The sequence below is a fragment of the Oncorhynchus tshawytscha genome, linkage group LG03, assembly GCF_018296145.1.
Source record: "Oncorhynchus tshawytscha isolate Ot180627B linkage group LG03, Otsh_v2.0, whole genome shotgun sequence".
Lineage (NCBI taxonomy): Eukaryota > Metazoa > Chordata > Actinopteri > Salmoniformes > Salmonidae > Oncorhynchus > Oncorhynchus tshawytscha.
This window is the reverse complement of record NC_056431.1, coordinates 7365782-7382895: the sequence shown is the minus strand read 5'-3', so window position 1 is coordinate 7382895 and position 17114 is coordinate 7365782. Positions and strand designations below refer to the sequence as shown.

The 17114-nt window shown below is 43.8% G+C and overlaps 1 protein-coding gene across 4 annotated transcripts; it reads left to right on the top strand.

Annotated features, from left to right (window-relative positions):
* The first annotated feature begins 217 nt into the window (after positions 1–217).
* On the top strand, positions 218–5645 carry LOC112226256 (carcinoembryonic antigen-related cell adhesion molecule 6-like). Of its 4 annotated transcripts, XM_024390654.2 has the most exons (11): positions 218–386; positions 982–1302; positions 1866–2141; positions 2987–3241; positions 3382–3493; positions 3711–3739; positions 3894–4070; positions 4195–4265; positions 4427–4462; positions 4672–4703; positions 4821–5645. In XM_024390654.2, coding segments are annotated over exons 1-11 (1356 nt in total). In that variant the 5' UTR covers positions 218–340; the 3' UTR covers positions 4822–5645. The 4 variants fall into 4 exon arrangements, with proteins under 4 accessions (XP_024246422.1, XP_024246407.1, XP_024246414.1 ...); XM_024390639.2 differs by lacking the exon at positions 4672–4703; XM_024390646.2 differs by having other exon boundaries at positions 4672–5645.
* Positions 5646–17114: the final 11469 nt, after the last annotated feature.

The following is a 17114-nucleotide window of genomic DNA, read 5'->3' as shown; positions in this document are numbered from 1 at the left end:
CACAGCGAGGCCCAATCCTGAATGGTGGATCACATTAATGAATGACAATGTTAGGAAAAGGTGTGTGTTTATCTGCCATGCAGATCATTATCCAGTTTACCGAATTCCTGTCCTTCATGTACAATAAACCATAAATATCTGTATCACAATAACATTACAGGGCCATTACCTGAACGGATACAAAGGTCACTGCAATGTGGCTTAAAGTAAATGGGGAACTTCCTTGTCACCTGGCTGGCAGCTCTAAAAGATAGTACCTCAGCCAATTCTATAGCATCATACTGTGAGTGTACTAGAAGCACTTTCTAAATCTGGAACAGAACAAAGTATTCCAACAACAATGGAAACTGCAGTAGCCATCTCTCTCACTCTGTTCATACTCACAGGTAAAGCAGATATCTTCTTTGTCTCTTTAAACCGCTTATTGTTACCTGGGCCATGCTTTACAGCTATTTGAGTTGTACATTTACATTGTAGTTGCAATGTAATTGCACGTAGCCCTAACTGCACAATAACTACACTTGTTGCTAATTTCACACAGCTACAGTTTCTTTTAATTGAAATTGAATTATTGTACTATAGATGACTGTGTACAGTAGAGTACAGTAATTACACTCTGGTTACCAAAGTAGGGGAGAAAACTCTCTGTCAGAGATCATGTCTTATTCAGTTTATTGATTCATGTATTTGTCAGATACCACGTGAAATTAGTAAAATGTTGATTCCACATCCTATTCTCCTGTGTTTGAACTACAAATGTTGGCTACACTCCTTTTTGTGCAAGACAGTCTGTCTGTGTTGTGTGTACGTATAGCTAGCTATGTCTGACTATTAGTGCTGTGTGATTGTTACTGGGCCTGTTCTCTGAGTCAGTCATTTAGAATGGTCCTGAATGATGGAACGTTTTAGTGTACAGTGTGTACCACCATGTACAGCATGTTGTCTGAGCCCAGGCTCTCTGCCATCCTGTATTCCCTCCAGGTCTCTGTGCTGGTCAGGGTCTGTTTCCACAAGGTTCTGTGAATGGAGCAGAAGGAGGGACAGCGATGTTCATCACAAATCTAATCCCACCAGCCCAGCCGTTCATAACAATATCCTGGACTGTTGGTGGAGCCAACATTATAACCTCTACCAGTGATGACTCTATAGGGCCTGGATACGGAGACAGGATCACTCTGAACAAAACTACTGGATCTCTGGAGCTCAGGAATCTGACCCTGGCTGACAGTGGAGGATACAGAGTGGCTATAACAACAGCTACAGCAGAAACAATCAATGGATCAACTGAACTGGTTGTGTATGGTAAGTCCAAGTGCCGTGACAAAGAGAGTTAAAGCTCAAATCCTTAAATGAAAAAATAACAAAGTGGTCGTCCCACTTCAGTTTTGGTAAAAAGCTGAGATATGGGCCTGGTGAAATGAAACAACTCTCCAATTCATAGACAGAGCTATGGATATCAACATGATAGTTTTAACCATCTTTTGAGGCTATACAGTGTTTGTTTACATTTATATTATTTACAAACATTGGATATGACGGTTGAACTAAGATTAGGAGGCACATACGTCAATTCAACCTCTATTCCACGTCAATTCAACGTAATTTCAGGTGGAAACAACATTAATTCAACCAGCGTGTGCCCAGTGGGAAGTCACATTCAATAATCAATGGGTATATGTCATCAATTTAGAAGTGGAAAAATATATGTGGTAATAAGGATTAAGAGTTTAGTAAACAATGGGGAAAGTTTGAAATGGATATCACTTGACCTTATCCTCATCATCATCATCAAAACCATACAAATCATCATCATCTTGGTGTCTTCGATATTCCTCAGTCTTTGGCTATGTCCTCTTGTTTTACAGAGAATATATCTGATGCCAACATCACAGGACCACCAAACCATCTGTTTGCAGATTGGAGCTCCGCCAACTTAACCTGTGAGGCTGCTGGTAACATCACTACTATACAATGGATGAAGGAAGGTCAGCCTCTGTCTGCTGGTGGCAATATATTATTCTCAGAGGAAAACAGGAAAGTATCCATCAGTCCTGTGAAGAGACACGACAGCGGAGAATATGTGTGTAAACTCACCAACCCTGCCAGCTCTGCTACTGCCTCCTATAGAATGATAGTGAACTGTGAGTAAAGGTCTATAACTAATCTAATAATCTATGGGTCGGATTCTCAGACACAAATTAAGCCTAGTCCTGAACTAACAAGCATGCTTCCAAGTATTTTAAATCCAGGACTAGGCTTAAAGCTGCAATATTTGAATTATTGGGCGACTCGACCAAATTCACATAGAAGTGTGAGTTATAGATTTGTCATTCATTGAAAGCAAGTCTTAAAAGCAATATACTTGTTCTATGTGTAAAATTTAATTTTACTTTCGGCTTTGTACACCAGCTTAAAACAGCTGAAAATACAATATTCTGGGTTATGGAAAATATGTATAAAAGTAATTTAGATTCAATGATTTAGGTTCAATGATTCTCGTCACAGTACTTGCTTGTTTTGTCACATAAACTGAAATTAGGCAAACTCCTTGAATTTTAGCAACCAGGAAATGGTGGACCGATTTCTGCATAGTGCACCTTTAATCTGTGTCTGGGAAACCTGCCCTATGAGATATTACACTCATAATGCCCAGTTCTTAGAGCCCACTTTATTTCTGTTCAGGTCATGTGGTCAGGAAAAATTCCTGGCCCTCATCATACAGCTGCAGGATCTTAATTTGATTACCCTGTTGCATGATAACTTTCCTGCATTTCCGGCACGTTCATGTATTGAGGTTTTAAAAGACTTCTGAAGTTTGTAATTTTCATTTTGAAATTATGTAGCAACCCTACAAAGATGTCCATTAATTATAAAACAATAAATAATTCATAATTTTTCTGCTGTAGCATACTGGCTCAAATTAAGATGACATCTGTGCATGTTGTATTTACTACAGTCTGAGGGTCTTCTGCTCTTGGGCTTACAGATGGACCAGAGTCCATGACCATCCTGGGCCAAAACATTGCTGAGGTGGAGTCATTCACCCTTATTTACTGCTCTGTTCAGTCTGTACCGCCTGCTACGTTCACCTGGTTGTTCAATGGCCAGCAGACAGGTGTACATGAAGCTGGATACATCATAAGTAGTGTCAGCTACAACAACAGCGGGGACTACAGATGTGATGCTAGGAATGATCTCACCGGAAATGTTATCAGTGTGGACCATAGTCTGTCAGTGAAAGGTACTGGTCTCTGATACATTCACCATTAGATGTAGACCATCAAAGCTAACTAATGGCAAAAACGATCAACATCCAATCAGCATCAGTTCTATAGGTTGTGTTTTGTTTATTGATTGAGTTCCTGTGTTGGTGCAATGCAGATAAAACCCCTCCACCAATAAGCCCAGAGGGAGCAGCAGGTATAGCAGTCGCTGTGATGTTGGTAGTGGTTGCTGTAGCTCTTTGTCTCTTTTTCGGCATAACTCATCATCGGTGAGTCTATGAAACCAATGTGATTGGTTACGCCAATAAGTCATTTTTCGTCTGGTTGTAACAAAAACTGGAAACCATTGATTTCAAGAGAAAACATTTCTTCCATCAATTGTGGGGAAATAACAATACATTTCAAAAAGACAATTGAGGTTTTGTGTATAAATATTTTGCAGACCATTTTGGAAGTAAATGTAAATGCTTTCTGTATGTTGTTTAGGAACAAGAAAGGGAACAATGAAGAGAAAGGTAAGAGAAAAACATGATCATTTTAGTCTAGTACACTTTTTTCAATTACTGTATGGAAATATCATTCATACAAGTATTGAGATGAAAGTGGAGAGCCTTTCTGTGCTGAAGCTGATGACCACAGTTGTCCTTTATCATCTTTGATGTCCATCAGATACAGACGCACTGAGCAGATCGTCCCAGACAGAGGATATGTCCATGTCCAGCACTGACAAAGGACGTGAGGGGCACGAACTGACTACCCAAATCCAGGACAGAACCCATGATCGCAAGCAACCACAACCAGGCACCAGCCATACTATAGCCACCAGCCATTCACCAGGAAATAAAGGTCAGAGAGAGGTTTACGTATAGAGTGTTGCAAATATTTGCGAGCTGACAACAATCTGTCTCGTTATCAACTTCACCAGCTGCTATTTTGTTTTTCTCTCTCTCCACCCACCACGCCCACACAGCTTCTGCAGGTGTACACGAGTATGAGTGCATAGCAATTAAGAAAACTGGAGCTCCAACACCACCTTCAAGAGTGAGTTTCCACCACAAAGTTAAATTAAACACTTATGATATTGTATACCTATGGTTCCCACCATGTCCTGTAGGAGTTAGTTACAGCGATAGCAGCATTGTGACAGACTGTGGGTCTGTTAGTATACTGTAGTGACTGAGTCCTTTACTGTTCTCTGTCAGGGAAAGCTTCCTACCAGACAAACCAACACTGACACTGTAAGTAGTACTGCACCTCTGGCACCTTGCTGGCACCTTACTGCATTGAAGCATTTTGTTAAAGCTGTAATGAAAAGGAGCACTCTCCAATACACAATCTTTGATGTACCACATCATCCCTAAATAACCTACCTAGGTATAGGTATAGATGATTTACACAAACGTACTCAGTGTGTCTCGTTCTGTCTTTACTAACCTGGGAAATCCAGGGCTCCACCATGTACAGTAAAAGTATAAATTGGTAAGTGAACTGTTTATTGGATCCTCGTTATGATATTACCTTGGATTATACTTGTTTTATAGCTTTATAGTTGCCTAGTTGTCTCAATCTCTCTCTCTCTCGCTCTCCCTGACTCAGAGAGCAGCTGATCTCAACTACATAACTTCAGTTGGCTCTGGACTTCACCCATGAGGTTATACACTTTAATCAAGTAAACATGGACACAACAAACGACTGGATGACCAGCCAAGAAGACTAGACACTACTGTACTCCACCTCCGATGAGACACTGGTCTTTGTCTAATTGCTCAATGTAATATAGACCAGGTAACAGTACACTGAGACACAAGGACAAATTGTATCCCCTTAAATTACACACACCAGTTGAAGTCCTACTCATTTGAATTGACTTTCCCTGGTCAAACTGCCATCCCTCAGACCATAATGACCTGTGTTACATTAAATACCATCAGGGGAGTTTTCATAGAAACTTCCTACACTGAACCACATTACACATGTAACAGATGTAACATTGGGTTTTTTCCTCTGAAAGGAGGAAGTTTGAGTGCTCCTGCTATGCTTGCTAGTGTACTATATAGGATGCAGAAGATTCACTGAAATTCCAATAAAATAATGGAATTAATGTTTTATTCATCTCATGCACTGAACGATGCAACATGTATGGATTTTGTTAATGACTCTGGAATTGGGTGTAATACAAATAATCTTGACCCTCACACTTTATTTAGAATAATATTATACACATATTATACACATCTCATGCCCTGTGAGTGTTAAATGAGTAGAGTTGGAGTGGATGAAAATATCACAAACGAGTACATCAACAACTTTGTATTTATCATAGGTCTCTGTTCACTATAGGTTCTTGTAAATATTTCTTATTTTGTCTCACAGGATTAACTGAACAATAAAGAAATGAATCCCAATGTGAAATATCTTGGAACATACAATCTCTGTGTTGCTTTTCATTCATATAGCTAGTTTTTGGAGTAGGAAGAGAGATGAAGGCAGCAAAAGTTCTCTTTGATATCGGCAGCACTGATCGGTCAAAAAAATCTGTAGGGATGCAAAGAGAATCTAATTATTCCTAGTTTATGTTTCTCTCTCTGTCTCTCTTTCTGTCTGTCTCTCAATAATCTCTGTTTCTCTAACTCTCACTCTCTCCCCCTTCTCTGCATCTCCAGTAGTTTTGACAGCCCAGGTCAGTGTTGACCAACAGATGATGGCGTACTTGGCTAATGATGTCACACTACTTAGTCAGTTGCTCTAGGACAATCTCACTCAGGTTATGTGGCGGTAAGAGCAAACAGATAGAAAAGAGGTTGGCATAGCTCACTTTAGCCCTACCTTTGGGAAACACGTGATGATTTGCGCCTAAAAGGGAGAGTGGAGTTCTCTGGTGCTTCCACAGAAAATAATCCTCCACAGAGGATTCCTCCTTCACTATAACATATGTGGAGATGACTGATGCTGGGAACTACACCTGTATCCTGACAGCCTTCCCCGCCAGTTCATTTGAGGGAAGCACCACCCTCACTGTACTTGGTGAGTCCGTAACTGCAGGACCAGGATTGGAACTAGGTCAGGTGGTGCATGCTGGGCAGAGGCATCCTGGACACAGACACCCCGAACGGGACCCAGGGCGGTGGCTGGGTCAGGTGAATCTGTACTCTCAGTAGCTAGTGACAGTGGTATGGCTTGGTCCCCTGATGGGCCCAGGTCAGGGCTGGACCGGTCATTGGAGGTAGCAGCAGGTGGGTTCAGTGCAGCTGGAGGGTCCCCTAGTGTAGCTCGCCGGGTAACTTTGGCCGGTGATGATCTGGTGGCAGATAGGAATAGGGTCCAGTCAGCAACTTAGGCTCACTACCGTGTGGCAATGCTGCTGGAATCGCATTGACCACCTGAGCCGGGGGAGAGGGTTCCCCCATACAAAACAGTAGTGGAAGGGAGATCGGGTATGACATCTGGTGTGGGCTCAGTCTCCGTAGCAGGCAACTCCTGAGGACCAGCAGGAGCCGAGGACATGAATTGTCCCTGCCCGTCTCAGTCGCAGCCGTGCCCGACAACGGTCCCGGGTCTAGATAGGCAATGACCAGTGGTGTAAAGTATTTAAGTACAAATACTTTAAAGCACTACTTAAGTAGTTTTTGGGAGTATCTGTACTTTACTTTACTACTTATATCTTTGACAACTTTTGCTTTTACTCCAAAATTGTGTACTTTTTACTCCATACATTTGTCCTGACACCAAACGTACTTGTTACATTTTGAATGCTTAGCAGGACAGGAAAATGGTCCAATACACACACTTTTCAAGAAAACACCCCTAGTCATCCCTACAGCCTCTGACCTGGCACTCACTAAACACAAATGCTTTGTTTGTAAATTATGTTTGAGTATTGGAGTGTGCCCCTGGTTACCTGTAAACTTAAATAACAACAAATCGCGCCGTCTGGTTCTTAATATAAGGAATGTGAAATGATGTACTTTTACTTTTGATACTTAGGCTGACATATTTGAATTACTTTTCTCCACACCCCGGAAAAAAATAAATATCAGATGTGTTATTTTTCGGCCAATATATGCCGCTCTTCGTTTATAATGCATTGTTCGCTCTGCCTTGAGGCTTTCCCAAGTTGATGCCCAAGAGACCAAACAGCTTCAGATCACGCGCTCAGATCATGTTCAAGCCTCGGATTGGACAGTGAAAAACACATGCTCCCACCTGCAGGCGACATGCAGAGGTTTAATTTCTCTCTCATGCCATCATGGCTGAAGCCAGCACAAATTCCTACTATTTATGTGTCCAGGTTAAACGTGGGACGTCCCTCATTATAAACAAACAGTGGGTTAAATTCATGGTTATTGCATCATGTTCAGATCTATTAGAATCGATTAATAGATATGAGGATTCTGTGTTATGCACTATAGCCCGTTACCATATATGTGATTGAATATTATCTGCTGTTGGCTTGTGTGGATGTATGTGTTATGCAGCATAGTTGACTTGAGACATTGTTAACAGTTTCAGGGCCATGGGCCTTTCTCATGATGGAAAAATACAGAATAACATGAAGACAGGAACTGTGCAATGAGTTGGGGGGGGGGCACATTCAGAACGTAGTGTTGCGAGAACAAACGGTCTTTTATTAGATATCAGGAGCCAGGTGCCTGATAACTGCATATTCTACACAGCTACAACGACTGACCGCTGAAGCGATTAGGGGGCTGGGACCAGCCTCTGCGCCAACAATCAACGATAGGCTGGGTGAGTTTATCACATTGTACGCCAGTGGCACACACACAGTCTCTACCCAGTCTAGTATATTTATAATATCTTTGTCAAGAACAAGTCAGTTCTTCTGGTTTGCCCTGCGAGGTGGGACAGAGAGCCCGTATATACGAAAATTGCATTTACCACTTATTGCTTAGCTAATAAAAAATACATAGTATACAATCGGTGACTCAATGTCATATTTATCCTGATACCAGATTCGAATTAACGCAACTCTAACATAGACGAAACAACAATGTAATGTAACCAATTGACTGGCCAGAGATCAGGGCATTCATCAGCAAAGACGCAGTGCTGATAGTATTTTGGACAACCAAATTGAAGTGAAAATGATTGATGAAATAGAAGTGTCAGCAGTTTGGTGAATTGCAATTCATAACTTACATTTTACCGGTACTACCAGTAGTAGTAGGCTAACGGATAACACCACGACAGAATGCGTTTGAAATGATACGCCGCCGAGAAAAGCTAGCATGTCCAGGAAAGTACATCGCCAGTGGCACACACACACACTTCGCGCAGATCAGCAGGTGGGGGCTTTTCATGGAAGCCAGACGAGACAATCCAAGGATGATGCCGTGATGAAAGTTACTGGTCTGGAATTTAGTTACTCTTGCTCTATATAAATTGATGCTTCAAATTGTGCATGTTATAAACATATTTTATTTTTATTTTGATGATGATAGGTTATACTCTATGGCTGGATTTATATTTTTTTTCCAATGCAACATTAATTTGTCAGACCTAACTAGGTTGACCCTCTTTCTACAATACCTAGTCTATGAGAGGCCTAATCATATTTGTATGAATATTTTGTTAATGCCTAGGCTATAGAGATCCATTCAGTTAATGAACTCATTATTATGCATCAACATTTTAATTTGAATCCAATTATTTATTTTCAATCATTCTTGAATTTGTTAGGATATAAAATTAAGTAGATTCATGAACTGATAAAACATTCATATATTACGTTTTTTTTCAATAATTTTTGAATATGATAGGATGTATAATAGAATGCAATATTCTATGTGAATAATGTTCATTGATGTTAATTTGTGTATTAAAAATAATAATCTGTCTGAAATTGAATATTTCTCCTATTGTTCATGTCCATATAGCCTAGGACAATGTGGTAAAGTATTGTTATTCCTTATCCACTTAATGTAGAGTGGGGAGAACTAGTATTTGATACACTGTCGATTTTGCAGGTTTTCCTACTGACAAAGCATGTAGAGGTCTGTAATTTTGTTATCATAGGTACACATCAACTGTGAGAGAAGGAATCTAAAACAAAAATCCAGAAAATCACATTGCATGATTTTTAAGTAATTCATTTGCATTTTATTGCATGACGTAAGTATTTGATCACCTACCAACCAGTAGGAATTCCGGCTTTCACAGACCTGTTAGTTTATCTTTAAGAAGCCCTCCTGTTCTCCACTCATTACCTGTATTAACTGCACCTGTTTGAACTCGTTACCTGTATAAAAGACACCTGTCCACACACTCAATCAAACAGACTCCAACCTCTCCACAATGGCCAAGACCAGAGAGCTGTGTAAGGAAATCAGGGATAAAATTGTAGACCTGCACAAGGCTGGGATGGGCTACAGGACAATAGGCAAGCAGCTTGGTGAGAAGGCAACAACTGTTTGCGCAATTATTAGAAAATGGAAGAAGTTCAAGATGACGGTCAATCACCCTCGGTCTGGGGCTCCATGCAAGATCTCACCTCGTGGGGCATCAATGATCATGAGGAAGGTGAGGGATCAGCCCAGAACTACACGGCAGGACCTGGTCAATGATCTGAAGAGAGCTGGGACCACAGTCTCAAAGAAAACAATTATTAACACACTACGCCGTCATGGATTAAAATCCTGCAGCACACGCAAGATCCCCCTGCTCAAGCCAGCGCATGTCCAGGCCCGTCTGAAGTTTGCCAATGACAATCTGGATGATCCAGAGGAGGAATGGGAGAAGGTCAGGTGGTCTGATGAGACTAAAATAGAGCTTTTTGGTCTAAACTCCACTCGCCGTGTTTGGAGGAAGAAGAAGGATGAGTACAACCCCAAGAACACCATCCCAACCGTGAAGCATGGAGGTGGAAACATCATTCTTTGGGGATGCTTTTCTGCAAAGGGTACAGGACGACTGCACCGTATTGAGGGGAGGATGGATGGGACCATGTATCGCAAGATCTTGGCCAACAACCCCCTTCCCTCAGTAAGAGCATTGAAGATGGGTCGTGGCTGGGTCTTCCAGCATGACAACGACCCGAAACACACAGCCAGGGCAACTAAGGAGTGGCTCCGTAAGAAGCATCTCAAGGTCCTGGAGTGGCCTAGCCAGTCTCCAGACCTGAACCCAATAGAAAATCTTTGGAGGGAGCTGAAAGTCCGTATTGCCCAGCGACAGCCCCAAAACCTGAAGGATCTGGAGAAGGTCTGTATGGAGGAGTGGGCCAAAATCCCTGCTGCAGTGTGTGCAAACCTGGTCAAGAACTACAGGAAACGTATGATCTCTGTAATTGCAAACAAAGGTTTCTGTACCAAATATTAAGTTCTGCTTTTCTGATGTATCAAATACTTATGTCATGCAATAAAATGCAAATTAATTACTTAAAAATCATACAATGTGATTTTCTGGATTTTTGTTTGAGATTCCGTCTCTCACAGTTGAAGTGTACCTATGATAAACATTACAGAGCTCTACATGCTTTGTAAGTAGGAAAACCTGCAAAATCAGCAGTGTATCAAATACTTGTTCTCCCCACTGTATATACATATATATTGTTGTTTATTTCCGCTCACCTCACTAATTCTGGGATGAGAATCCGTTAAACAGTGAATCTATTTTGTCTGGCCTAAATTATATTTTAGCAATTACATTTACTTTAGATACTTAAGTATATTTAAAACTAAATACTTTTATACTTTTACTCAAGTACTATTTTACTGGGTGATTTTACTGAGTCATTTTCTAGTATGACAGTTGGGTACTTTTTCCACCACTGAGAGTCTCACCCAAGGATCACAGTCACACCTGGCAATGGTGCTGGGCCCGAGGAGACAACTTCCTGCTGTCCCATGTTCTCCACTGCAACCTGTTGAAGAGGGCTCCTCTGACAGGAGCAAACCTGGGATCTGGTCTTCTGTTGCATAATGCCAATAAGACCACTCTGTCCTGCTCCTCCACTGTCTTCCTCCATCCAGAACATACTGCACCCCTCTGTCCTGCTCCTCCACTGTCTTCCTCTATCCAGAACATACTGCACCACTCTGTCCTGCTCCTCCACTGTCTTCCTCCATCCAGAACATACTGTACCCCTCTGTCCTGCTCCTCCACTGTCTTCCTCCATCCAGAACATACTGCACCACTCTGTCCTGCTCCTCCACTGTCTTTCTCCATCCAGAACATACTGCACCACTCTGTCCTGCTCCTCCACTGCCTTCCTCCATCCAGAACATACTGCACCACTCTGTCCTGCCTCCACTGAGTCTTCCCCCATCCAGAACATACTGCACCACTCTGTCCTGCCTCCACTGAGTCTTCCTCCATCCTGAACATACTGCACCACTCTGTCCTGCTCCTCCACTGTCTTCCTCCATCCAGAACATACTGCACCACTCTGTCCTGCTCCTCCACTGTCTTCCTCCATCCAGAACATACTGTACCCCTCTGTCCTCCTCCTCCACTGTCTTCCTCTATCCAGAACATACTGCACCACTCTGTCCTGCTCCTCCACTGTCTTCCTACATCTAGAACATACTGCACCACTCTGTCCTGCTCCTCCACTGTCGTTCTCCATCCAGAACATACTGCACCACTCTGTCCTGCTCCTCCACTGCCTTCCTCCATCCAGAACATACTGCACCACTCTGTCCTTCCTCCACTGCCTTCCTCCATCCAGAACATACTGCACCACTCTGTCCTGCCTCCACTGAGTCTTCCTCTATCCAGAACATACTGTACCACTCTGTCCTACTCCTCCACTGAGTCTTCCTCTATCCAGAACATACTGTACCACTCTGTCCTGCTCCTCCACTGAGTCTTCCTCTATCCAGAACATACTGTACCACTCTGTCCTGCTCCTCCACTGTCTTCCTCCATCCAGAACATACTGTACCCCTCTGTCCTGCTCCTCCACTGTCTTCCTCTATCCAGAACATACTGCACCACTCTGTCCTGCTCCTCCACTGTCTTCCTCTATCCAGAACATACTGCACCACTCTGTCCTGCTCCTCCACTGTCTTCCTCCATCCAGAACATACTGCACCACTCTGTCCTGCTCCTCCACTGTCTTCTTCCATCCAGAACATACTGCACCACTCTGTCCTGCTCCTCCACTGTCTTCCTCCATCCAGAACATACTGCACCACACTGTCCTGCTCCTCCACTGTCTTCCTCCATCCAGAACATACTGCACCACTCTGTCCTGCTCTGCACCACTCTGTCCCTGCTCCTCCACTGTCTTCCTCCATCCAGAACATACTGCACCACTCTGTCCTGCTCCTCCACTGTCTTTCTCCATCCAGAACATACTGCACCACTCTGTCCTGCTCCTCCACTGTCTTCCTCTATCCAGAACATACTGCACCACTCTGTCCTGCTCCTCCACTGCCTTCCTCCATCCAGAACATACTGCACCACTCTGTCCTGCCTCCACTGAGTCTTCCTCCATCCTGAACATACTGTACCACTCTGTCCTACTCCTCCACTGAGTTTTCCTCCATCCAGAACATACTGTCCCACTCTGTCCTGCCTCCACTATCTTCCTCCATCCAGAACATACTGCACCACTCTGTCCTGCCTCCACTGAGTCTTCCTCCATCCTGAACATACTGTACCACTCTGTCCTACTCCTCCACTGAGTTTTCCTCCATCCAGAACATACTGTCCCACTCTGTCCTGCCTCCACTATCTTCCTCCATCCAGAACATACTGTACCACCCTGTCCTGCCTCCACTGAGTCTTCCTCACTGTTGACTGTAAGTGAGTATGAGAGGTCAATAATTCTGATGGGGATTGAGTTCATGTTCCTTAAGTCAACACAGGCACAGTGCCTATTAACCTCAATGCCTATTACATCACTTACTAGGCATTTATATAATTATCCACAGAATTAAAATAACATATTACATGTTATATATTTACCTATTTAACATTATTTATATGTATCTCTATGCTTGTGGGTCCTATTGTTCTTATCAAAGCTATTGTTATTCGGGCAGTTTTTTATAGAAAGGTATCCAACAGTCCCTTGGCCCACACCAGAGTTGTGTCCCCCCCACTTCCCAACACAAAACACTGACTTGGTGTACAAGGAGAACACTGTAAGAACTGCCCATGTTCGGAATTCTGTCGCCGTACATTTAAAAAGTGCTAAACAAATGTTATATTAACTACATCAGTCCTAGCTCGCTCATTAATGTCTTCATCGAAATTACCGATAGCCTCTTATCCGCTTGTCGTCCCCTTATGCCATAGTTTTTATATCTGTCACGCCCTGACCGTAGAGAGCTTTTTATGTCTCTATTTTCGGGTTGGTCAGGGTGTGATTTGGGTGGGCATTCTATGTTCTTTTTCTATGTGTTTGTATTTCTTTGTTTTGGCCGGGTATGGCTCAATCAGGGATAGCTGTCTATTGTTGTCTCAGATTGAGAACCATACTTAGGTAGCTTTTCCCCACAGGGTTTTTGTTGGTAGTTGTTTTCTGTTTTTGTGTCTGCACCAGACAGAACTGTTTCGTTTTCGTTAATTCACGTTGTTGTTTTGTGTTTTAGTGTCCAGTTTAATCAAAATCATGAACACGTACGACGCTGCGCTTTGGTCCACACCTTCTTCATACGACGACCGTTACAGAACTACCCACCACAAATGGACCAAGCAGCGTGGTAACGAGGAGCAGAGGGTTCAGGACTCCTGGACTTGGGAGGAGATATTGGACGGACAGGGACCCTGGAGACAGGCTGGGGATTATCGCCGCCCCAAAGAAGAACTGGAGGCAGCTAAAGCTGAACGGTGCTGCCCTCCTGTCCGGAGATGCCCTTCGTTCCAGTGGCGCCCTTCGTTCCAGTGGCGCCCTTCGTTCCAGTGGCGCCCTCCGTTCCAGTGGCACCCTCCAGTCCGGGGCTCTCTACGAGGGCCTTTCAGTCCGGGGTCGGCGGTGAGGGTCCCCGCTCTAGAGGCGTTACCTAAGTGGGCAGAGCCAGAGGTGGAGTGGGGTCCACTTCCCTCACCAGAGCCAGTTCTCAATCAGGGATAACTGTCTATCGTTGTCTCTGATTGAGAACCATACTTAGGTAGCTTTTCCCCACAGACAGAACTGTTTCGTTTTCGTTAATTCACGTTGTTGTTTTGTGTTTTGGTGTTCAGTTTAATCAAAATCATGAACACGTACCACGCTGCGCTTTGGTTCACACCTTCTTCATACGACGACCGTTACAACATCTCAATTTCCATTAGAAACCACATTTGTTTTAGCAAGTCAGTCAATTATTTTGTGTCAATTAAATGAGGCTGAATTCGGTGCCAGACAAGGCTCCGCTAATAGTCAGGTGTAGCAGTGGTAAGATGTTTGGACTGCTGTTGGAACAGATTTATGTAGGCCCTAACAGTGTGTGGGCGCTGTTTGTCTCTGTTATGGTGCAAATAATGTATTGTTTAGTGTTGTGTTGTGTAGTGGTTTTGCTGGCATGCATCCCACTTAGTTTTGTTTTGCCCCACCAAGATTTAGATGCTAAAAACGCCACTGTTGAATAGCACTCATTTTAAGCAAACAGAAGACATGGAATCTATACAGTCCTTACTTATATTATGCAAGATTCTGAATCTGTACATTTGTGCCCTGGTGTATTCATTGGGTATGTGTGAATTCATTACATCTGCATCTGTCAATTACAGAACCAGTGCAATTCCCACTATTCATCCTCATGTGCATCCCCATGTTAATCATCCTCAGTGTTTAAATACAATTCCTCTGCGTGTTAACTCTTGGGTTCCTGTGCGTGTTAACTCTTGGGTTCATGTGCGTGTTAACTCTTGGGTTCCTGTGCGTGTTAACTCTTGGGTTCCTGTGCGTGTTAACTCTTGGGTTCCTGTGCGTGTTAACTCTTGGGTTCCTGTGCATGTTAACTCTTGGGTTCATGTGCGTGTTAACTCTTGGGTTCCTGTGCGTGTTAACTCTTGGGTTCCTGTGCGTGTTAACTCTTGGGTTCCTGTGCGTGTTAACTCTTGGGTTCCTGTGCGTGTTAACTCTTGGGTTCCTCTGCGTGTTAACTCTTGGGTTCCTGTGCGTGTTAACTCTTGGGTTCATGTGCGTGTTAACTCTTGGGTTCCTGTGCGTGTTAACTCTTGGGTTCCTGTGCGTGTTAACTCTTGGGTTCCTGTGCGTGTTAACTCTTGGGTTCCTGTGCGTGTTAACTCTTGGGTTCATGTGCGTGTTAACTCTTGGGTTCCTGTGCGTGTTAACTCTTGGGTTCCTCTGCGTGTTAACTCTTGGGTTCCTCTGCGTGTTAACTCTTGGGTTCCTCTGCGTGTTAACTCTTGGGTTCCTGTGCGTGTTAACTCTTGGGTTCCTGTGCGTGTTAACTCTTGGGTTCCTGTGCGTGTTAACTCTTGGGTTCCTGTGCGTGTTAACTCTTGGGTTCCTGTGCGTGTTAACTCTTGGGTTCCTCTGCGTGTTAACTCTTGGGTTCCTCTGCGTGTTAACTCTTGGGTTCCTGTGCGTGTTAACTCTTGGGTTCCTGTGCGTGTTAACTCTTGGGTTCCTGTGCGTGTTAACTCTTGGGTTCCTCTGCGTGTTAACTCTTGGGTTCCTCTGCGTGTTAACTCTTGGGTTCCTGTGCATTTTATCTTGGGTTCCTGTGCGTGTTAACTCTTGGGTTCCTCTGCGTGTTAACTCTTGGGTTCCTCTGCGTGTTAACTCTTGGGTTCCTGTGCGTGTTAACTCTTGGGTTCCTGTGCGTGTTAACTCTTGGGTTCCTGTGCGTGTTAACTCTTGGGATCCTGTGCATGTTAACTCTTGGGTTCCTCTGCGTGTTAACTCTTGGGTTCCTCTGCGTGTTAACTCTTGGGTTCCTCTGCGTGTTAACTCTTGGGTTCCTCTGCGTGTTAACTCTTGGGTTCTTCTGCGTGTTAACTCTTGGGTTCCTGTGCGTGTTAACTCTTGGGTTCCTGTGCGTGTTAACTCTTGGGTTCCTGTGCGTGTTAACTCTTGGGTTCCTGTGCGTGTTAACTCTTGGGTTCCTGTGCGTGTTAACTCTTGGGTTCCTCTGCGTGTTAACTCTTGGGTTCTCTGCGTGTTAACTCTTGGGTTCTCTGCGTGTTAACTCTTGGGTTCCTGTGCGTGTTAACTCTTGGATTCCTGTGCGTGTTAACTCTTGGGTTCCTGTGCGTGTTAACTCTTGGGTTCCTGTGCGTGTTAACTCTTGGGTTCCTGTGCGTGTTAACTCTTGGGTTCCTGTGCGTGTTAACTCTTGGGTTCCTGTGCGTGTTAACTCTTGGGTTCCTGTGCGTGTTAACTCTTGGATTCCTGTGCGTGTTAACTCTTGGGTTCCTGTGCGTGTTAACTCTTGGGTTCCTGTGCGTGTTAACTCTTGGGTTCCTGTGCGTGTTAACTCTTGGGTTCCTGTGCGTGTTAACTCTTGGGTTCCTGTGCGTGTTAACTCTTGGGTTCCTGTGCGTGTTAACTCTTGGGTTCCTGTGCGTGTTAACTCTTGGGTTCCTCTGCGTGTTAACTCTTGGGTTCCTGTGCGTGTTAACTCTTGGGTTCCTGTGCGTGTTAACTCTTGGGTTCCTCTGCGTGTTAACTCTTGGGTTCCTGTGCGTGTTAACTCTTGCGCTGCTTAATTCCCCTCTAACTGTGGGCGGAGTCACAAACCAGTAAAATACATAGAGCCAGGTCACTCTCTTTCATGGTCCTTTATCTCCCCCCGGATATGTGACTTTGCTGACATCACTATGGTATGGAGGTCCAGAGAGACCACACAGGGTGCTTTCCACACTACCCACCGGCGGTCCAGTGGAGTATGGCTCCGGGGTATCCAGTGGACTACTACCATATGTTTTATACCCCCTCTCTGGAGTCTATGGGAGCTCCACGCCTGCTGATGG